Raw genomic sequence first — 23,378 nt, 5'->3', positions numbered from 1 at the left:
CTTCGACAACACATCCAGAATACACATCGGCTGCAGCCAAGCCTCTAATTCTGACCCATCCTTGTGTTAGAGCCATGTCGGAGTTGCGACCTTTTGTATAAGCGCTCAAGACTTGACTGTTTGGTTGTGCATTTAAGTAAATCAGATCTAATTTGCCAAATAGTCACTGTTGAATGTTTTTATGTTGTATTTTTTTTTTATATTGTGGAATGATATTTTAAATTGTAAGTTGCTCGGAGCACTCTGGTGGAGAGCGACTAATTAAGAAATGAAGTGAAGTGAAGTGAAGCATCTGGAGACACGGGGCCAAGGCCAGGTCTGGGCTGTTGTGCCCTTGACTCACTTGTCAACCTATAAATGTCACAAGGCGAGGAAGGCACGGCCGGCCGGGAGCGGTTTCACCACTTCCTGCTCCGAAACCATCCCTTGCAGGAGGACCTTGGGTTCCCTTGCGTTGCGGGGTCAGGTGGGGACCCCAGAGGCCATCCAGTCCACCCCTTGCTTGTGCTGAGGCCGTGGGACCGTCCTTGCCGGTGTTGCCGTGACCTGAACGAGGAAGAGGAGGAGGAGGAGGAGGAGGAGGAAGAGGGGCCCAGGAAGTGCGCGGGGAGCGGCGCCCTTTGCCCGACTTATCGGAGAGCAAACACAACACCTGGGCACCCGTCACGGCCCTGCCACTGCCACCGCCACGGCCACCATGTGCACGGGGGTCTGTGCCCGGCTGGTGGGCCTGACCTTGGTGGCCTCCGGCCTGGCCTGCATCGTGGCCAACGTCCTGCTCATGTTCCCTAATGCACAGCGAGAGTGGACCCCCGACGGCATCGGCCTCCAGGTCTGGCTCCTCGGGGGGCTCATCGGAGGGGGACTCATGGTGAGTGACAGGCACCAAGGGGTGTGGGGGGGGGCTTCGTGGGACCCCCAGAGGGCATCCAGTCCGGCCCCTTCTGCCAGGCAAGGAAAGCACACCCCAAGCTATGATTCTATGATGTGTTCTCATGTTGGGATAGAATTGGAGAATCCTAGAAGCATAAAGTTGGAAAGGGACCCCCAAAGGTCATCCAGACCAACCCTTGCAAGGAAAGCACACTCCAAGCATTGTGTTCTCATGCGGCATCTCTGTTGGGATAAAACTGGAGATTCCTAGAAGCATAAAGTTGGAAGGGACCCCCAAAGGTCATCTAGTCCAGCCCCTTCTGCCAGGCAGGGAAAGCACACCCCAAGCAGTGTGTTCTCATGTTGGGATAGAATTGGAGAATCCTAGAAGCATAAAGTTGGAAAGGGACCCCCAAAGGTCATCTAGTCCAGCCCCTTCTGCCAGGCAGGGAAAGCACACCCCAAGCAGTGTGTTCTCATGTTGGGATAGAATTGGAGAATCCTAGAAGCATAAAGTTGGAAAGGGACCCCCAAAGGTCATCCAGACCAACCCTTGCAAGGAAAGCACACTCCAAGCAGTGCGTTCTCATGTTGGGATAGAATTGGAGAATCCTAGAAGCATAAAGTTGGAAAGGGACCCCCAAAGGTCATCCAGACCAACCCTTGCAAGGAAAGCACACTCCAAGCAGTGCGTTCTCATGTTGGGATAGAATTGGAGAATCCTAGAAGCATAAAGTTGGAAAGGGACCCCCAAAGGTCATCCAGACCAACCCTTGCAAGGAAAGCACACTCCAAGCAGTGCGTTCTCATGCGGCATCTCTGTTGGGATAAAACTGGAGATTCCTAGAAGCATAAAGTTGGAAGGGACCCCCAAAGGTCATCCAGACCAACACTTGCAAGGAAAGCACACTCCAAGCAGTGCGTTCTCATGTTGGGATAGAATTGGAGAATCCTAGAAGCATAAAGTTGGAAGGGACCCCCAAAGGTCATCCAGACCAACCCTTACAAGGAAAGCACACTCCAAGCATTGTGTTCTCATGCGGCATCTCTGTTGGGATAGAACTGGAGATTTCTAGAAGCATAAAGTTGGAAAGGGACCCCCAAAGGTCATCCAGACCAACCCTTGCAAGGAAAGCACACTCCAAGCAGTGCGTTCTCATGTTGGGATAGAATTGGAGAATCCTAGAAGCATAAAGTTGGAAGGGACCCCCAAAGGTCATCCAGACCAACCCTTACAAGGAAAGCACACTCCAAGCATTGTGTTCTCATGCGGCATCTCTGTTGGGATAGAACTGGAGATTTCTAGAAGCATAAAGTTGGAAAGGGACCCCCAAAGGTCATCCAGACCAACCCTTGCAAGGAAAGCACACTCCAAGCAGTGCGTTCTCATGTTGGGATAGAATTGGAGAATCCTAGAAGCATAAAGTTGGAAGGGACCCCCAAAGGTCATCCAGACCAACCCTTACAAGGAAAGCACACTCCAAGCAGTGCGTTCTCATGCGGCATCTCTGTTGGGATAGAACTGGAGATTTCTAGAAGCATAAAGTTGGAAAGGGACCCCCAAAGGTCATCCAGACCAACCCTTGCAAGGAAAGCACACTCCAAGCAGTGCGTTCTCATGCGGCATCTCTGTTGGGACAGAATTGGAGAATCCTTTAAGCATAAAGTTGGAAAGGGACCCCCAAAGGTCATCCAGACCAACCCTTGCAAGGAAAGCACACTCCAAGCAGTGCGTTCTCATGCGGCATCTCTGTTGGGACAGAATTGGAGAATCCTTTAAGCATAAAGTTGGAAGGGACCCCCAAAGGTCATCCAGACCAACCCTTGCAAGGAAAGCACACTCCAAGCAGTGTGTTCTCATGTGGCATCTCTGTTGGGATAGAACTGGAGATTTCTAGAAGCATAAAGTTGGAAAGGGACCCCCAAAGGTCATCTAGTCCCTTCTGCCAGGCAGGGAAAGCACACCCCAAGCAGTGTGTTCTCATGCAGCATCTTTGTCCTAATAATAATAATAATAATAATAATAATAATACTTTATTTATACCCCGCCACCATCTCCCTGCGGGGACTCAGGGCGGCTTACATGGGGCAGAGGCCCAAACAACATAGGACAAAATATAATAATAATAATAATAATAATAATAATAATAATAATAATAATAATAATAACTTTATTTTTATACCCCGCCCCATCTCCTCAATGGGGACTCGGAGCGGCTTACATGGGGACCAAGCCCGCAACATACAACAATAAAATGATAAAACAATTATTCCAACAGTAAAACATCAATATCAATAAAACCATCATAGTAATCAACATACAGCATAAAGTATTAAAAGCAGGAGCGTAAAACAAGGATCTGGGCCAAAGTGCAGAATATATCAAAATGGGAGAGGTAGTTTCTCAGTAAGGCAACATAATACAAATCACACTATAAAAAGATAAAACAGTAATACAATATACAGTAGAGTCTCACTTATCCAACATAAACGGGCCGGCAGAATGTTGGATAAGCGAATATGTTGGATAATAAGGAGGGATTAAGGAAAAGCCTATTAAACATCAAATTAGGTTATGATTTTACAAATGAAGCACCAAAACATCATGTTATACAACAAATTTGACAGAAAAAGTAGTTCAATACATGGTAATGCTATGTAGTAATTACTGTTTATGAATTTAGTACCAAGATATCATGATGTCTTGAAAACATTGTCTACAAAAATGCATTGGATAATCCAGAATGTTGGATAAGTGAGTGTTGGATAAGTGAGACTCTACTGTATCAACTAAAACAAAAATACAGGATAAAAAACTGCATTTAAAACACATAAATGGTAAAATCGTAATAAATACAGGATAGATTATTAAAAACCCTCTGGGGCTGATTAATTAATGACTGTATCTCCAAAGGCCTAATGCAAAGTGTTTGGGGATGGCACAGAATGAGAGAATCCTAGAATGATAAAGTTGGAAGGGACCCCCAAAGGTCATCCAGACCAACCCTTGCAGGGAAAGCACATTCCAAGCCATGCATCATTATGGGACATCTTTGTTATAATTAAATCCATAAGATTAATCCTAACTTTGTGATTCTAGGATTCTCTATCCCATCGCCAGTTAGAAGGGATCCCCAAAGGCCATCTAGTCCAACCCCCGCCGGGAACATACACTCCAAGCAGTGTGTTCTCATATGCCATCTTTGTCGTAATCCAAAGTGTTTGGGGATGGCACAGAATTAGAGAATCCTAGAAGCATAAAGTTAGAACGGAACCCCAAAGGCCATCCAGTCCATCCCCCTTCTACTTTTTTTTGGGAATATTTTTATTACATTACTATTAATTTTGTTACAAAGAAAAGAAAAATCTTTACAATTCATATAATTAATTCTTTTCCTTCCCCCAGTGTTCTACCTGTTGTGGTCCCATCACCGGAGTCCATTTCTTTATAGTCCAACCAGAACCTCAATTCTTCTGGTGGGGGTTGATCCCCATCTTCTCTCCTTAATGTTTCTTCAATAAATTTCTTCCATATACTTTCAAAATCATTTTTCTTCCTTAGGCCTTTTTGACATTTAAATTGCATGTTAATTTATCATTTATTGCTAATTTCCAAATTTCCTTGTACCAATCTTCTATTTTAATTTCCAATTCCTTGCTATTAATAACCTTGCGGCCGTTAGCAACATTTTCTTTCCATTCCTCTGTATTATAAATAGATAATAGTATAGTCTCTGGGTTTGTATTGATTTTTTTCCTTCATGATACAGTAGAGTCTCACTTATCCAACACTCGCTTATCCAATGTTCTGGATTATCCAATGCATTTTTGTAGACAATGTTTTCAAGACATCATGATATTTTGGTGCTAAATTCGTAAATACAGTAATTACTACATAGCATTACCATGTATTGAACTACTTTTTCTGTCAAATTTGTTGTCTAACATGATGTTTTGGTGCTTAATTTGTAAAATCATAAACTAATTTGATGTTTAATAGGCTTTTCCTTAATCCCTCCTTATTATCCAACATATTCGCTTATCCAACGTTCTGCTGGCCCGTTTATGTTGGATAAGTGAGACTCTACTGTATTTGGAGATGGGATAGGGAATCCTAGAAGCATAAATTTGGGAGGGACCCCTAAAGGCCATCCAGTCCATCCTCCTTCTCCCAAGCAAAGAACACAATCCAATCACCCCCAAGAGATAACCATCCAGCCTCTGCTTGAAAGCATCCAAGCATGTGTCAAACAGCTCTGGCCTTCGGGACGTTCTTCCCACTGTTTACTGGGGTCAGACTGGATGGCCTTTGGAAGCCCAACTCTAAGATTCTTGGGAAGGGACCCCCAGAGGGCATCTAGTCCAGCCCTTTCCAAAGGATGCCATTCCCTCTGCCCTCTGAGGCTTTTCGTTTAGAAGAGGCATCTGGAGCATCCCCATAGTGAAATGGCAGACAAAGGTTTGAGGTAATGAGACAAAGAGAGTTCTGGTGGCTGTAGAAAAAAAGACATTTATTCTCAGTGGCCAGAGAGAATATAGACCCTCCTGTCTCCAGGAAAAAAGGGTACAGAACAAAGAAACACAGGTCCTTATATACTATTTTTGCCTTCATCTGTTTACGTCATATAGGCATTATCCATCACCAATTAGTGTCAAAAAAGTCTTACTTTGCACTTTACTAAAAACCTCTTTTCCATTTTCCTAAAATATAGACTACTTTCAAGACCTCTGACCCTCCATCAGGCCTTATCTAAGGAATTCCCATCTAGGCTCTCAGAGATCCATTTATTTATTTATTTATTTATTTATTTTTCAAACTTATATGCCGCCACTCCCCTAGGGCTCGGAGCGGCTTACAAGAACCGGCTAAAATCAACAATTTAAAAAAAAACATCTTAAAAACATCTTAAAAAACATCCTAAAAAGCACCTTTTAAAACATCAACAACAGAACTCAAAAGCCTGTTGAAACAGATAATTAAGGAATTCCCCCCTACCTTAGCTTGTCAGAGATTTATTAGCACTCCTACTAAAAAACTTTACTAAAAGCTACTTTTGCATTTTCCTAAAATATAGACTACATTCAAGACGTCTGACCCTCCATCAGGCCTTATCTAAGGAATTCCCATCTAGGCTCTCAGAGATTCATTCATTAATTAAGGAATTCCCCCCTACCTTAGCTTGTCAGAGATTTATTAGCACTCCTACTAAAAAACTTTACTAAAAGCTACTTTTGCATTTTCCTAAAATATAGACTACATTCAAGACGTCTGACCCTCCATTAGGCCTTATCTAAGGAATTCCCATCTAGGCTCTCAGAGATTCATTCATTAATTAAGGAATTCCCCCCTACCTTAGCTTGTCAGAGATTTATTAGCACTCCTACTAAAAAACTTTACTAAAAGCTACTTTTGCATTTTCCTAAAATATAGACTACATTCAAGACGTCTGACCCTCCATCAGGCCTTATCTAAGGAATTCCCATCTAGGCTCTCAGAGATTCATTCATTAATTAAGGAATTCCCCCCTACCTTAGCTTGTCAGAGATTTATTAGCACTCCTACTAAAAAACTTTACTAAAAGCTACTTTTGCATTTTCCTAAAATATAGACTACATTCAAGACGTCTGACCCTCCATCAGGCCTTATCTAAGGAATTCCCATCTAGGCTCTCAGAGATTCATTCATTAATTAAGGAATTCCCCCCTACCTTAGCTTGTCAGAGATTTATTAGCACTCCTACTAAAAAACTTTACTAAAAGCTACTTTTGCATTTTCCTAAAATATAGACTGCATTCAAGACTTCTGACCCTCCATTAGGCCTTATCTAAGGAATTCCCATCTAGGCTCTCAGAGATTCATTCATTCATTAAGGAATTCCCCCCTACCTTAGCTTGTCAGAGATTTATTAGCACTCCTACTAAAAAACTTTACTAAAAGCTACTTTTGCATTTTCCTAAAATATAGACTGCATTCAAGACTTCTGACCCTCCATCAGGCCTTATCTAAGGAATTCCCATCTAGGCTCTCAGAGATTCATTCATTCATTAAGGAATTCCCCCCTACCTTAGCTTGTCAGAGATTTATTAGCACTCCTACTAAAAAACTTTACTAAAAGCTACTTTTGCATTTTCCTAAAATATAGACTGCATTCAAGACTTCTGACCCTCCATTAGGCCTTATCTAAGGAATTCCCATCTAGGCTCTCAGAGATTCATTCATTCATTAAGGAATTCCCCCCTACCTTAGCTTGTCAGAGATTTATTAGCACTCCTACTAAAAAACTTTACTAAAAGCTACTTTTGCATTTTCCTAAAATATAGACTGCATTCAAGACTTCTGACCCTCCATCAGGCCTTATCTAAGGAATTCCCATCTAGGCTCTCAGAGATTCATTCATTAATTAAGGAATTCCCCCCTACCTTAGCTTGTCAGAGATTTATTAGCACTCCTACTAAAAAACTTTACTAAAAGCTACTTTTGCATTTTCCTAAAATATAGACTACATTCAAGACGTCTGACCCTCCATCAGGCCTTATCTAAGGAATTCCCATCTAGGCTCTCAGAGATTCATTCATTCATTAAGGAATTCCCCCCTACCTTAGCTTGTCAGAGATTTATTAGCACTCCTACTAAAAAACTTTACTAAAAGCTACTTTTGCATTTTCCTAAAATATAGACTGCATTCAAGACTTCTGACCCTCCATCAGGCCTTATCTAAGGAATTCCCATCTAGGCTCTCAGAGATTCATTCATTCATTAAGGAATTCCCCCCTACCTTAGCTTGTCAGAGATTTATTAGCACTCCTACTAAAAAACTTTACTAAAAGCTACTTTTGCATTTTCCTAAAATATAGACTGCATTCAAGACTTCTGACCCTCCATCAGGCCTTATCTAAGGAATTCCCATCTAGGCTCTCAGAGATTCATTCATTAATTAAGGAATTCCCCCCTACCTTAGCTTGTCAGAGATTTATTAGCACTCCTACTAAAAAACTTTACTAAAAGCTACTTTTGCATTTTCCTAAAATATAGACTACATTCAAGACGTCTGACCCTCCATCAGGCCTTATCTAAGGAATTCCCATCTAGGCTCTCAGAGATTCATTCATTAATTAAGGAATTCCCCCCTACCTTAGCTTGTCAGAGATTTATTAGCACTCCTACTAAAAAACTTTACTAAAAGCTACTTTTGCATTTTCCTAAAATATAGACTGCATTCAAGACTTCTGACCCTCCATTAGGCCTTATCTAAGGAATTCCCATCTAGGCTCTCAGAGATTCATTCATTCATTAAGGAATTCCCCCCTACCTTAGCTTGTCAGAGATTTATTAGCACTCCTACTAAAAAACTTTACTAAAAGCTACTTTTGCATTTTCCTAAAATATAGACTGCATTCAAGACTTCTGACCCTCCATTAGGCCTTATCTAAGGAATTCCCATCTAGGCTCTCAGAGATTCATTCATTCATTAAGGAATTCCCCCCTACCTTAGCTTGTCAGAGATTTATTAGCACTCCTACTAAAAAACTTTACTAAAAGCTACTTTTGCATTTTCCTAAAATATAGACTGCATTCAAGACTTCTGACCCTCCATTAGGCCTTATCTAAGGAATTCCCATCTAGGCTCTCAGAGATTCATTCATTCATTAAGGAATTCCCCCCTACCTTAGCTTGTCAGAGATTTATTAGCACTCCTACTAAAAAACTTTACTAAAAGCTACTTTTGCATTTTCCTAAAATATAGACTGCATTCAAGACTTCTGACCCTCCATCAGGCCTTATCTAAGGAATTCCCATCTAGGCTCTCAGAGATTCATTCATTAATTAAGGAATTCCCCCCTACCTTAGCTTGTCAGAGATTTATTAGCACTCCTACTAAAAAACTTTACTAAAAGCTACTTTTGCATTTTCCTAAAATATAGACTACATTCAAGACGTCTGACCCTCCATCAGGCCTTATCTAAGGAATTCCCATCTAGGCTCTCAGAGATTCATTCATTCATTAAGGAATTCCCCCCTACCTTAGCTTGTCAGAGATTTATTAGCACTCCTACTAAAAAACTTTACTAAAAGCTACTTTTGCATTTTCCTAAAATATAGACTACATTCAAGACGTCTGACCCTCCATCAGGCCTTATCTAAGGAATTCCCATCTAGGCTCTCAGAGATTCATTCATTAATTAAGGAATTCCCCCCTACCTTAGCTTGTCAGAGATTTATTAGCACTCCTACTAAAAAACTTTACTAAAAGCTACTTTTGCATTTTCCTAAAATATAGACTGCATTCAAGACTTCTGACCCTCCATTAGGCCTTATCTAAGGAATTCCCATCTAGGCTCTCAGAGATTCATTCATTCATTAAGGAATTCCCCCCTACCTTAGCTTGTCAGAGATTTATTAGCACTCCTACTAAAAAACTTTACTAAAAGCTACTTTTGCATTTTCCTAAAATATAGACTGCATTCAAGACTTCTGACCCTCCATTAGGCCTTATCTAAGGAATTCCCATCTAGGCTCTCAGAGATTCATTCATTCATTAAGGAATTCCCCCCTACCTTAGCTTGTCAGAGATTTATTAGCACTCCTACTAAAAAACTTTACTAAAAGCTACTTTTGCATTTTCCTAAAATATAGACTGCATTCAAGACTTCTGACCCTCCATCAGGCCTTATCTAAGGAATTCCCATCTAGGCTCTCAGAGATTCATTCATTAATTAAGGAATTCCCCCCTACCTTAGCTTGTCAGAGATTTATTAGCACTCCTACTAAAAAACTTTACTAAAAGCTACTTTTGCATTTTCCTAAAATATAGACTACATTCAAGACGTCTGACCCTCCATCAGGCCTTATCTAAGGAATTCCCATCTAGGCTCTCAGAGATTCATTCATTAATTAAGGAATTCCCCCCTACCTTAGCTTGTCAGAGATTTATTAGCACTCCTACTAAAAAACTTTACTAAAAGCTACTTTTGCATTTTCCTAAAATATAGACTGCATTCAAGACTTCTGACCCTCCATTAGGCCTTATCTAAGGAATTCCCATCTAGGCTCTCAGAGATTCATTCATTAATTAAGGAATTCCCCCCTACCTTAGCTTGTCAGAGATTTATTAGCACTCCTACTAAAAAACTTTACTAAAAGCTACTTTTGCATTTTCCTAAAATATAGACTACATTCAAGACTTCTGACCCTCCATTAGGCCTTATCTAAGGAATTCCCATCTAGGCTCTCAGAGATTCATTCATTAATTAAGGAATTCCCCCCTACCTTAGCTTGTCAGAGATTTATTAGCACTCCTACTAAAAAACTTTACTAAAAGCTACTTTTGCATTTTCCTAAAATATAGACTACATTCAAGACGTCTGACCCTCCATTAGGCCTTATCTAAGGAATTCCCATCTAGGCTCTCAGAGATTCATTCATTAATTAAGGAATTCCCCCCTACCTTAGCTTGTCAGAGATTTATTAGCACTCCTACTAAAAAACTTTACTAAAAGCTACTTTTGCATTTTCCTAAAATATAGACTACATTCAAGACGTCTGACCCTCCATTAGGCCTTATCTAAGGAATTCCCATCTAGGCTCTCAGAGATTCATTCATTAATTAAGGAATTCCCCCCTACCTTAGCTTGTCAGAGAGCCATTAGTACTCCTACATGGCGCCGAGTCTTATCTTGACATCCCAAAAAAGCCTTCATTTGTCTCTTGTCCATTAGCTTATCGATTCTTGTTGACACTTGACACATGTCTCTGGCACTTAGGGTGAACTTTGGTCTTCTGCTTATGGGGAGACAGTTATTTGCTGAGCAGAGTGTATATGCACACAATCTGCTTGTGATTACATTTTTCCTATTCCTATTTTTAATATGATTGATTATCTTCAATATATAGTTTCCAATACAAGTATTATATTTTCCCAATAGCACCACCAGGGACCCCAAAGAGCATGTAGTCCAACCCCTGAGGCCAGTTCAGGGATATGGGAATGTATAGCACCTTTGTGAGCCTTTTCGGCCAGGAAGCCTGGCCTTTGCTTCTGCTACAAGGAAGAAATTCTCTTTCCGTCTTGACCTTTGAGCCAAACCTCTCCGCCTGTCGGTGCCAGGAAATCACCTGCGTGGCTTATCTCGTATGTGCCGCAGGTGGGGGGCGGGGATAAAGCCAGGTAATTTCAGATTACACCAGGCATGGGCAAACTTTGGCCCTCCAGGTGTTTTGGACTACAACTCCCACAATTCCTAGCAGCCGGTAGGCTGCTAGGAATTGTGGGAGTTGTAGTCCAAAACACCTGGAGGGCCAAAGTTTGCCCGTGCCTTTTAAAAAAAATTATTACCGTATATACTCGAGTATAAGCCGACCCGAATAAAGTAATGAATGTAATGATCATCATAGAGTAGAATAAAAAATGTAATAATACCAATAATAGCAGAGAAAAATAATCAATGTACCGTATATACGGTATATACTCAAAGATAAGCCGATTTTTTCAGCCCTTATTTATGAGCTGAAAAAGCCTCCCCTGGCTTATAATCGGGTCAAGGTCAAGGCCAGCAAGGTCAAGGCCAGCAATATGTGATCTATTTCTCTCTTCTCCTCCCTTATCAGTGTGTTTACTTTTGCAAAGCCTCCCTCACTCTTAATCAAGGGAATGTTTTGAAAAGAGAGACACCCTTGCAAGTCAAGAAGAAGAAAAATATATATATTCATTAATCTTATGAAAGCATTTCCCCCTGAAATATTTGTTAAACTCTCCTACAGATATATAGGCATTAACCCCTTGCAAGCTTTTGCCATCTCTATGTACCTTTATATGTGTATCTATCTATATACATTAATTTTATATATGAATTTGCCCTCATATGTTTGCAGGTCTACATGGACATATAGATCCATGTACCTATGTATCTGTAGCCATACATATGCATTATTTTTATATATGAATTTACCCTCATATGTTTGCAAATCTCTGCAAATATCTATATAAAGAGAGATGTCTGGATAGATATGAATATATTCTTATCTACCTATATATAGGGCTTGCAAACCTTTCAGGAGGAAATGCATATGTGAAATTAGTGTCTATAATTATAGATCTATGTCTAGCTCTGCATTGTTTATATAAGCATTGAATGTTTGCCTGTTACTATGTTGGAAGCCAGCCTGAATCCCCATGGGGAGATAGGGTGGGATACAAATGAAGTTTTTTTTAATTATTATTATTATTATTATTATTATTATTATTATTATTATTACAGTAGAGTCTCACTTATCCAACACTCGCTTATCCAACATTCTGGATTATCCAACGCATTTTTGGAGTCAATGTTTTCAATATATCGTGATATTTTGGTGCTAAATTCATAAATACAGTTTATAGCATTACTGCGTATAGAACTACTTTTTCTGGTGCTAAATTCATAAATACATAAATAGCATTACTGCGTATAGAACTACTTTTTCTGCCAAATTTGTTGTCTAACATGATGTTTTGGTGCTTCATTTGTAAAATCATAACCTAATTTGATGTTTAATAGGTTTTTCCTTAATGCCTCCTTATTATCCAAGATATTTGCTTATCCAACATTCTGCCAGCCCGTTTATGTTGGATAAGTGAGGCTCTACTGTATTATTATTATTAGGTTATTGTTGATGCCATATTGTTTTTGTTGCCCCTACTTTTTCCACTTATAGAGCTAGTTTGTTTTTCTTTGAAATACGGTAAATATTCAAAAACATTTTACCTACTGATGCCTCGATTAATTAAATGAAATGTTATGGGTATCTATTTTTATTTTGAAATTTACCCATAGCTGCTGCATTTCCCACCCTCGGCTTATACTTGAGTCAATAAGTTATCCCAGTTTTTTGTGGTAAAATTAGGTGCCTCGGCTTATACTTGGGTTGACTTATACTCGAGTATATACGGTACTCGAGTGTAAGCCGACCCGAACATAAGCCAACCAGGACCCTCACCCGAGTATAAACCGAGGGGACTCAAAGTGGTGTACAGCACATACATCCATGCCAAAGATTTCATGCTTCACATGGATGTAAACCTATGTATTGCCGTTCATGTCTTGTGTGTCTCTCCTTGTTGCGCAGGTCCTTTGCACCGGATGCTCGGCAGTGCGGGCCGGAGGGAAGGGATGCTGCGGACACGGATGCTGCGGGAACCGGTGCCAGGTGCGTGACACACGCGTGACACATGCATGCTCTTCAAGCACGGACTCAGTGCAGGGACATATGGGATGTATGGCACCAGATACCAGCCTTCTGTGGATTCTGGGCTTTGCGTTCCCCTCGAGAAACATTCCCAAGCTACAGCTTAACTGTAGCCGAGGGAAATAATGGAATAAATAGGATTGACAAGGGCATTTTTTAAAACTAATAATAATAATAAAACTTTATTATTTTATTATTTTATTGACAGCATTTCTATTCCGCCCTTCTTTCTCACCCCGAAGGGGACTCAGGGCGGATCACATGACACATATAGGCAAACATTCAATGCCTTTTAACATAGGGTTCTTCCTCCCACCCTGGACATTATTTCACAGGGATATATATGAACTCCACTTGCCTCATTGCCCTCTGAAGATGCCATTAGCCACAGATTCAGGTGAAACGTCAGGAGAGAATGCTACTGGGACATGCCCACACAGCTCGAAAAAATCTCATAGCAGCCCAGTGATTCTGGCCATGAAAGCTTTTGACAACAAAAAGATACATATGTTTTACTCTTATTAGAAAGTGCAAAATGACTACTGTTGATGGGTGGCTGTATAATACACTTTGGAAATAATAATAATATTTATTTATTTATTTATTTATTTACAGCATTTATATCCCGCCCTTCTTTCTCACCCCGAAGGGGACTCAGGGCGGATCACATGACACATATAGGCAAACATTCAATGCCTTTTAACATAGAACAAAGACAAGACAAACATAGGCTCCGAGCGGGCCTCGAACTCATGACCTCCTGGTCAGAGTGATTCATTGCAGTGATTCACTGCAGCTGCTCTCCAGCCTGCGCCACAGCCCGCTGTTATAGAGCAATTTAGAACAGCATTGGATCAAATACCTTTTGTGGTACAGTAGAGTCTCACTTATCCAACATAAATGGGCCGGCAGAACGTTGGATAAGCAAATATGTTGGATAACAAGGAGAGATTAAGGAGAAGCCTGTTAAACCTCAAATTAGGTTATGATTTTACAAATGAAGCACCAAAACATCATGTTAGACAACAAATTTGGCAGAAAAAGTAGTTCAATGTGCAGTAATGCTACGTAGTAATTACTGTATTTACGAGTTTAGCACCAAAATATCACGATGTATTGAAAACATTGACTACAAAAATGTGTTGGATAATCCAGAATGTTGGATAAGTGAGTGTTGGATAAGTGAGACTCTACTGTAAATAGGATTGACAAGGGCCTTTTAAAAACTAATAATAATAATAATAATAATAAAACTTTATTTATATCCTGCTGTTATAGAGCAATTTAGAGCAGCATTGAATCAAATACCTTTTGTGGTACCATGGTTTTCAGTAATAAATTTGTTAAATACAGTAGAGTCTCACTTATCCAACACTCGCTTATCCAACATTATGGATTATCCAACGCATTTTTGTAGTCCATGTTTTCAATACATCGTGATATTTTGGTGCTAAATTCGTAAATACAGTAATTACTACATAGCATTATTTCATATTGAACTACTTTTTCTGTCAAATTTGTTGTCTAACATGATGTTTTGGTGCTTAATTTGTAAAATCATAACCTAATTTGATCTTTAATAGGCTTTTCCTTAATCCCTCCTTATTATCCAACATATTCGCTTATCCAACGTTCTGCCGGCCCGTTTATGTTGGATAAGCGAGACTCTACTGTATATGAACTATAGGACAGTGTACACACTAGCTAACATGGGAAGGGTCAGGGTTGTTGTATGTCTTTCGGGCTGTGTGGCCATGTTCCAGAAGCATTCTCTCCTGACGTTTCGCCCACATCTATGGCAGGCATCCTATGGATGCCTGCCATAGATGTGGGCGAAACGTCAGGAGAGAATGCTTCTGGAACATGGCCACACAGCCCGAAAGACATACAACAACCCTGTGATCCCGGCCATGAAAGCCTTCGACAACACATGGGAAGGGTCCTTGTTCTTGTTGTTGTTGCCTTTGCAAATTGACCAAGACTTAACCCTTATTATCCAGCCTGATGTCTTTGTCCTTAGCTAAACTATAAGTTACTATCTTTTATTTTACTGGTCATGTTCAACTTCACCACCACCATTTCCCAGAGGGACTTGGGGCGGCTCACAAAACACTCAAGGTGTGTGACACGAAATGCAAGAAGTGCAAAATAAGACATAGGCAATAAAGAGTCAACACAACATCATAAACTAGTGTGCAGATTCCCACTGAAACCCCATAGATTGCATCAGTCTGGATCCATCCCCATCAGCCTCCTCCTTTATGTCTCAGATTTCTGGGTCTGATCTGCATCATTCACGAACAACAGAAAAACACTCTGTTTGTGCTCAGAGACACGCCAGCGTCATTATAAGTGGATTTAAAGTGGATCCAGGCTCTAGTCTGATGAGTAGCAAAATGTGGCACTCTGTGTATGCTCAGATGCGCTCGAGTATGTCTCAGATACTGGGTTATAATAATAATAATAATAATAAAACTTTATTTATACCCCGCCACCATCTCCCCAACGGGGACTCGGGGCGGCTTACATGGGGCCATGCCCAGACACCATACAATATAACAAAATAAAACAACATATCATAACACAATATGACAGTGCAAAAATAATCATATACATTACAGCACAAATCAGAGAAAACAGTAAAAGAAAACAGTTATGGTAACCCTCGGTGGCACAGCAGGTTAAACCACTGAGTTGCTGAACTTGCTGACCAAAAGGTTGGCGGATCGAATCCGAGGAGTGAGGTGAGCTCCCACTTTTTGCCCCAGCTTCTGCCAATTTATTTTATTTATTTTATTTACAGTACAGTAGAGTCTCACTTATCCAACACTCACTTATCCAACATTCTGGATTGTCCAACGCATTTTTGTAGTCAATGTTTTCAATAAATCGTGACATTTTGGTGCTAAATTTGTAAATACAGTAATTACAACATAACATTACTGCGTATTGAACTACTTTTTTCTGTCAATTTTGTTGGATAACATGATGTTTTGGTGCTTAATTTGTAAAATCATAACCTAATTTGATCTTTAATAGGTTTTTCCTTAATCCCTCCTTATTATCCAACATATTCGCTTATCCAATGTTCTGCCGGCCCGTTTACGTTGGATAAGTGAGACTCTACTGTGTTTCTATTCCGCCCTTCCTTCTCAGGCCGAAGGGGACTCAGGGCAGATCACAATGCACTTATCCATGGCAAACATTCAATGCCATTATTAGACATACAACATATAGACAGACACGGAGGCAATTTAAAATTTTCCACCTTCTGGCTTCATGAGGGTATGCTCGATTCCAGCCACAGGGCTTCATCGTCCACTTGTGACACCGAGTCCTTGATGGAGTACTCTCTCGTTCCTTTCCGCACGCTGCTGGACTTTTTTTTTTGTGGTGTTGCAAATTAATTAAATTAGCCTCCCTGCTAATTTAAATTACCTAAATTTCCTACTTGACAAATGCAACTGTCTTTCAGGCTGCATAGGTCAACAGCGAGCTAGGCTATTAATGGTCGGGAGCTCACTCCGACATGGGCCAGCTTCGAACACATGACATCTCGGTCAGTAGTGATTTATTGCAGCTGGCTACTAACCAACTGCGCCACAGCACATTCCTAACAGTTTGAAAATGTGAGTAGATCAATAGGTACCGTTCCGGTGGGAAATAATGGCACTCCATGGAGTCATGCCAGTGGCCACACAACCTTGGAGGTGTCTACGGACAATGCCGGCTCTTCAGCTTAGAAATGATGAGCACCAGCCCCCAGAGTCGGACACGACTGGACTTAACTTCAGGGGAAACCCTGACCTGTTACTGACCAGTCGTAGGCAGCAGATCCAAGGTGCCAATGCTCTATGTATGTATGTATGAATGAATGAATGAATTTCTCTTTTTCTTTCTTTCTCCGTTTCCTTCCCTCCTTCCTTGCCTTCTCTCTGCAGATGCTCCGCTCCGTCTTCTGCTCCCTTTTCGGGGGCCTGGGGGCCTTCTACTGCCTGGCCGTGGCCTCCGCTGCCCTGGCCAAGGGGCCCTACTGCCAGACCCACAACCAGAAGTGGGGATACCCCTTCGAGGACCTCGGGTGAGGCATGCCTGGGGGGTGGCTTTACCTGTTCGGCCCAGCTAGAGTGGCCCACCTCGCAGGGGCAGTTTGGCCTGCCATGAAGTGCTGGGGTTGGTCTGGATGACCTCTGGGGGCCCCGCTCAGATCCGTGTCCTGTTATGATTCCTCCTCCCCATGTCCCACTCCCATCATGACTCTCGATCTGAGCGCATGGTCCACTCTTGTCCTGCAGTGGCATGCCGGGTTGGTCTAGATGACCACTAGAGGTCACTTCCAGATCTGTATAGTATTATGATTCCTCCTCCCCATGTCCCACTCCCATCATCCATAAGGATGGAGAGGCCTACACTTTGAGTGCTTGCGGACTGATTTACACTCTTCAAAGGTGCTCCAGGCCGAAGCCCCAAAAGAGGGGCTGCAGTGGCCTCATGAGGTTGGTCTAGATGACCCCTAGAGGTCCCTTCCAGATCCATATTGTGTTATGATTCCTCCTGTATGTGTCCCTCTCCAATCATGTCCCTGGATGTGAGTGCACGGTCCACTCTTGTCCTGCAAGGGCATGCTGGGGTTGGTCTGGATGACCACTGGGGGACCCTTCCAGAACCATATTGTGTTATGGTTTCTCCTCCATGTGTCCCCTTCCAATTATGACTCTGGATGTGAGTGCACAGTCCACACTCATCCTGCAATGGCATGCTGGGGTTGGTCTGGATGACCGCTGGGGGGCCCTTCCAGATTCGTATCATGTTGATTCCTCCTCTATGTGTCCCTCTCCAATCGTGTCTCTGGATTTGTGTGCACGGTCCATTCTCATCCTGCAAGGGCATGCTGGGGTTGGTCTGGATGACCCCTAGAGGTCCCTTCCAGATCCATATAGTTATGATTCATCGGCTGCAGCACCATTGTGAGGTGGGTCTAGATGACCATTAGATGTCCCTTCCAGATCCATATAGTGTTATGATTCCTCCTCCGCTCTGGATGTGAGTGCAGGGTCCTCTCTCATCCTGCAAGGTCATGCTGGGCTTGGTCTGGATGACCCCTAGAGGCCCCTTCCAGATCCATATTGTGTTATGATTCCTCCTCTGCTCTGGATGTGAGTGCACGGTCCACTCTGGTCCTGCAAGGGGATGCTGGGCTTGGTCTGGATGACCCCTAGAGGTCCCTTCCAGATCCATATCGTATTATGATTCATTGGCTGCAGCACCATTGTGCGGTGGGTCTAGATGACCATGAGATGTCCCTTCCAGATCCATATAGTGCTATGATTCCTCCTCCCTGTGTCCCACTCAAACCGTGTCTCTGGATTTGTGCACGGTCCACTCTCGTCCTGCAAGGTCATGCTGTGGTTGGTCTGGATGACCGCTGGGGATCCCTTCCAGATCCATATAGTTATGATTCATTGGCTGCAGCACCATTGTGCGGTGGGTCTAGATGACCATGAGATGTCCCTTCCAGATCCATATTGTGTTACGATTCCTCCTCCGCTCTGGATGTGAGTGCACGGTCCACTCTGGTCCTGCAAGGTCATGCTGGGGTTGGTCTGGATGACCCCTAGAGGCCCCTTCCAGATCCATATTGTGTTATGATTCCTCCTGTATGTGTCCCTCTCCAATCATGTCTCTGGATTTGTGTGCACGGTCCATTCTCATCCTGCAAGGGCATGCTGGGGTTGGTCTGGATGACCGCTGGGGGTCCCTTCCAGATCCATATCGTATTATGATTCATTGGCTGCAGCATCATTGTGCGGTGGTCTAGATGACCATGAGATGTCCCTTCCAGATCCATATAGTGCTATGATTCCTCCTCCCTGTGTCCCACTCAAACCGTGTCTCTGGATTTGTGCACGGTCCACTCTCGTCCTGCAAGGTCATGCTGTGGTTGGTCTGGATGACCGCTGGGGATCCCTTCCAGATCCATATAGTTATGATTCATTGGCTGCAGCACCATTGTGCGGTGGGTCTAGATGACCATGAGATGTCCCTTCCAGATCCATATTGTGTTACGATTCCTCCTCCGCTCTGGATGTGAGTGCACGGTCCACTCTGGTCCTGCAAGGTCATGCTGGGGTTGGTCTGGATGACCCCTAGAGGCCCCTTCCAGATCCATATTGTGTTATGATTCCTCCTGTATGTGTCCCTCTCCAATCATGTCTCTGGATTTGTGTGCACGGTCCATTCTCATCCTGCAAGGGCATGCTGGGGTTGGTCTGGATGACCGCTGGGGGTCCCTTCCAGATCCATATCGTATTATGATTCATTGGCTGCAGCATCATTGTGCGGTGGTCTAGATGACCATGAGATGTCCCTTCCAGATCCATATAGTGCTATGATTCCTCCTCCCTGTGTCCCACTCAAACCGTGTCTCTGGATTTGTGCACGGTCCACTCTGGTCCTGCAAGGTCATGCTGGGCTTGGTCTGGATGACCCCTAGAGGTCCCTTCCAGATCCATATTGTGTTATGATTCCTCCTCCGCTCGGGATGTGAGTGCAGGGTCCACTCTGGTCCTGCAAGGGGATGCTGGGCTTGGTCTGGATGACCCCTAGAGGCCCCTTCCAGATCCATATAGTGTTACGATTCCTCCTCCGCTCTGGATGTGAGTGCAGGGTCCACTCTGGTCCTGCAAGGGGATGCTGGGCTTGGTCTGGATGACCCCTAGAGGCCCTTCCAGGACCCCCTCTGGGTGTGAGTGCACTGCCCGCACTGACCGCTTGCATGTGTCCCTGTGTCTCCTTCCTGCGCAGGGGGTCCTACCTGCAGAACAAGACCCAGTGGGAGGCGTGCGTGACCCCGCCCAGGGTGGTCCTGTGGCACATGGTGCTCTTCTCCCTCCTCCTGGGCCTGGGTCTCCTGGAGCTGCTCCTCTGCGGGATCCAGGTGGTCAACGGGCTCCTGGGCACCGTCTGCGGGGACTGTCGCAAGGCCGGAGACCGGGAGGTAAACAGAGTCAGGGGGCATGCCCCCCAAGTCAATACATAAAGCCGGGAGAGGAGGGGGCACCGGGGGCAGGGAGTGGGGGTCCGTGCCTTGGCCACCATTGGGGTCTAAACCAGGGGACACAAATAAAAGCAGCCCCCAAGTTACAAACAGCAGGCTTGCAAATGACTCCTAGTTGAGACCAGGGATGGGCTGGATGGCCTTTAGGGGTCCCTTCCAAATCTACGTATGATATTATATCTATCACTCATATATAGATATAGATATAGATATATGTATACACGCAATTCTTGAGTTACAGACATCCGACTTGCAAACAACTCCTAGATAAGAATAGGGCTGGACTGGATGACCTCTTGGGGATCCACACACTACACACACATACATATATATACATGTGTGTGTGTGTGTGTGTGTGTGTGTGTGTGTGTGTGTGTGTGTATATATATATATATATATATATATATATATATATATATATATATACATATACACACACATATACACACACACATATATATATGTATATATACATATATACATATATATACACATACATACATATACATATACATATGCAGATACATATACATATATACATATACATATAACTTGGGGATACAGTAGAGTCTCACTTATCCAACAAAAACAGGCCGGCAGAATGTTGGATAAGTGAATATGTTGGATAATAAGGAGGGATTAAGGAAACGCCTATTAAAGCATCAGATTAGGTTATGATTTTACAAATTAAGCAGCAAAACATCATGTTAGACAACAAATTTGAAAGAAAAAGTAGTTCAATATGAAAAAATGCTATGTAGTCGTTACTGTATTTACGAATTTAGCACCAAAATATCACGATGTATTGAAAACATCGACTACAAAAATGCATTGGATAATCCAGAACGTTGGATAAGCGAGTGTTGGATAAGTAAGACTCTACTGTACATATGTATATATACATGTATATGAATATACTAGCTGTGCCTGGCCATGCGTTGCTGTGGCAAAGTGGTGGTGGTATTGGTTAAAAATTGTTGTGTAATTTTTATTTGACTTTTTTTGCATTTTTAAAATTAATTTTATTGTAAGTTATCTTTTTATTTATTATATTTTATTATTTTCTTGTAGTTATTTTCTGTTATTATAGTATTTTATTGTATTAATTTTTTTAGTGTTTTTTATTATTTTTTATTGGGTTGCTAGGAGACCAAGTTGGAGGAGCTTAGCCTTCTCACTGGCAGCAATTGGATAAAAGCAATTATTTCTCTCTCTCTGATTAGGACTTTATTTTTCTTTTCTTTTTGTTGTATCAACCTGGAGGCGTGGATGATGGGTTGTGTTGCCAAATTTCGAGGTTGGGGGGCCTGTAGTTTTGTTGTTTTGTGGATCGCCGTGATGCCATCACTCTTTTATATATATAGATATACATACAGTAGAGTCTCACTTATCCAACACTCGCTTATCCAACATTCTGGATTATCCAACGCATTTTTGTAGTCAATGTTTTCAATATATCGTGATATTTTGGTGCTAAATTCTTTAATACAGTAATTACTACATAGCATTACTGTGTATTGAACTACTTTTTCTGCCAAATTTGTTGTCTAACATGATGTTTTGGTGCTTAATTTCTGAAATCATAACCTAATTTGATGTTTAATAGGCCTTTCCTTAATGCCTCCTTATTATCCAACATATTCGCTTATCCAACATTCTGCCGGCCCGTTTATGGTGGATAAGTGAGACTCTACTGTATATATATATATATATATATATACACACATACATACATATAAATATGCATATACATATATACATATACATATAACTTGGGGATATATATATAGGTGCCAGAGCAGTAGCTATTGATCTACTCACATTTGCATGTGGGAGTATATATATATATATATATATATATAGGGCCCCCAGTGGCACAGCGAATTAAACTGCTGAGCTGCTGAATTTACGGACTGAAAGGTCGGTAGTTCGGATCCAGGGAGCGGGGTGAGCACCCGCTGTTAGCCCCAGCTTCTGCCGACCTAGCAGTTCCAAAACATGCAAATGTGAGTAGATGAATAGGTACTGCTCTGGTGGGAAGATAATGGTGCTCCATGCAGTCATGCCTATGGCCACATGGCCTTGGAGGTGTCTATGGGCAATGCCGGCTCTTGGTCTTAGATATAGAGATGACCCCAACCCTTGCTTGTAATGGGAATGAATGGTGGGCCTTAAAGGGGGGGGGGGGACTAGGGTTAGGGTCGTATTTGCTGTGCTGACCCCTTGCCCCTTTGGCCTCTCTTGCAGGGCGAAGGCTTGTGAGACCTCCAGGATCCAAGGGGTCTGGTGTGGGAGCCCCTCTTCCTCCTCCTCCTCCTCTCCCCCCCCCCCCATGGAGACCCCTCCCCACCCCAAATGCCCCCTTTTCTGTCTCTCACCTGCATTTTGCACAAAGGCCCCCCCCCTCCCTCCCTTCCTTGAAGGGCCAGGAATAAAAACCTTCTCCAAACACAGAAGCCTCATGTGCTTCTAGATGTTGTTCTTGTTGTTGTTGTTGTTGTTGTTGTTGTTGTTGTTTTTGGGGGGCTCTGAGTAATGAGGGGGAGCATAGGTTTCAAGGCACAGGGAGACCCCCAAGCGGGGAATAGTCTGATGTGAGAGTTTAAGACAAGGTTATTCCCAATAGTGCATGAAATGCCACCCTGCACATGCTCAGAGGCACTCTCTCTCTCTCTCTGCTCGATGCATTCTGGCAAGCTTTGCAATAGGGAAAGATAACCAAGAATAACCACTTTGCACGTGCTCAGGGGCACTCTCTGCAAAATGCATGCTTCCAAACGTTGGAATAGGGGAAGAATGGCCACTCTGCACATGCTCAGAGGCACTCTCTGCTAGATACATTCTTGCAAACATTGGAATGAGGAAGAATGGCCACTCTGCACATGCTCAGAGGCTCTCTCTCTCTCTGCTCGATGCATTCTGGCAAGCTTTGCAATAGGGAAAGATAACCAAGAATAACCACTTTGCACGTGCTCAGGGGCACTCTCTGCAAAATGCATGCTTCCAAACGTTGGAATAGGGGAAGAATGGCCACTCTGCACATGCTCAGAGGCACTCTCTGCTAGATACATTCTTGCAAACATTGGAATGAGGAAGAATGGCCACTCTGCACATGCTCAGAGGCTCTCTCTCTCTGCTCGATGCATTCTGGCAAGCTTTGCAATAGGGAAAGATAACCAAGAATAACCACTTTGCACGTGCTCAGGGGCACTCTCTGCAAAATGC

At 42.7% G+C, this 23,378-nt stretch overlaps 1 protein-coding gene across 1 annotated transcript; it reads left to right on the top strand.

Moving 5' to 3' along the window:
• Nucleotides 1-387: 387 nt before the first annotated feature.
• Nucleotides 388-22,590, top strand: tm4sf5 (transmembrane 4 L six family member 5). Its single transcript, XM_062984608.1, has 5 exons — nt 388-871; nt 12,977-13,057; nt 17,038-17,177; nt 19,901-20,093; nt 22,401-22,590. The coding sequence occupies exons 1-5, from the start codon at nt 698-700 to the stop codon at nt 22,413-22,415; spliced, it is 603 nt and encodes a 200-aa protein (XP_062840678.1). The 5' UTR covers nt 388-697; the 3' UTR covers nt 22,416-22,590.
• Nucleotides 22,591-23,378: the final 788 nt, after the last annotated feature.

The sequence above is a fragment of the Anolis carolinensis genome, chromosome 6 (genome assembly GCF_035594765.1).
Source record: "Anolis carolinensis isolate JA03-04 chromosome 6, rAnoCar3.1.pri, whole genome shotgun sequence".
NCBI classification, from domain to species: domain Eukaryota; kingdom Metazoa; phylum Chordata; class Lepidosauria; order Squamata; family Dactyloidae; genus Anolis; species Anolis carolinensis.
This window is presented reverse-complemented; position numbering and strand designations above follow the sequence as displayed.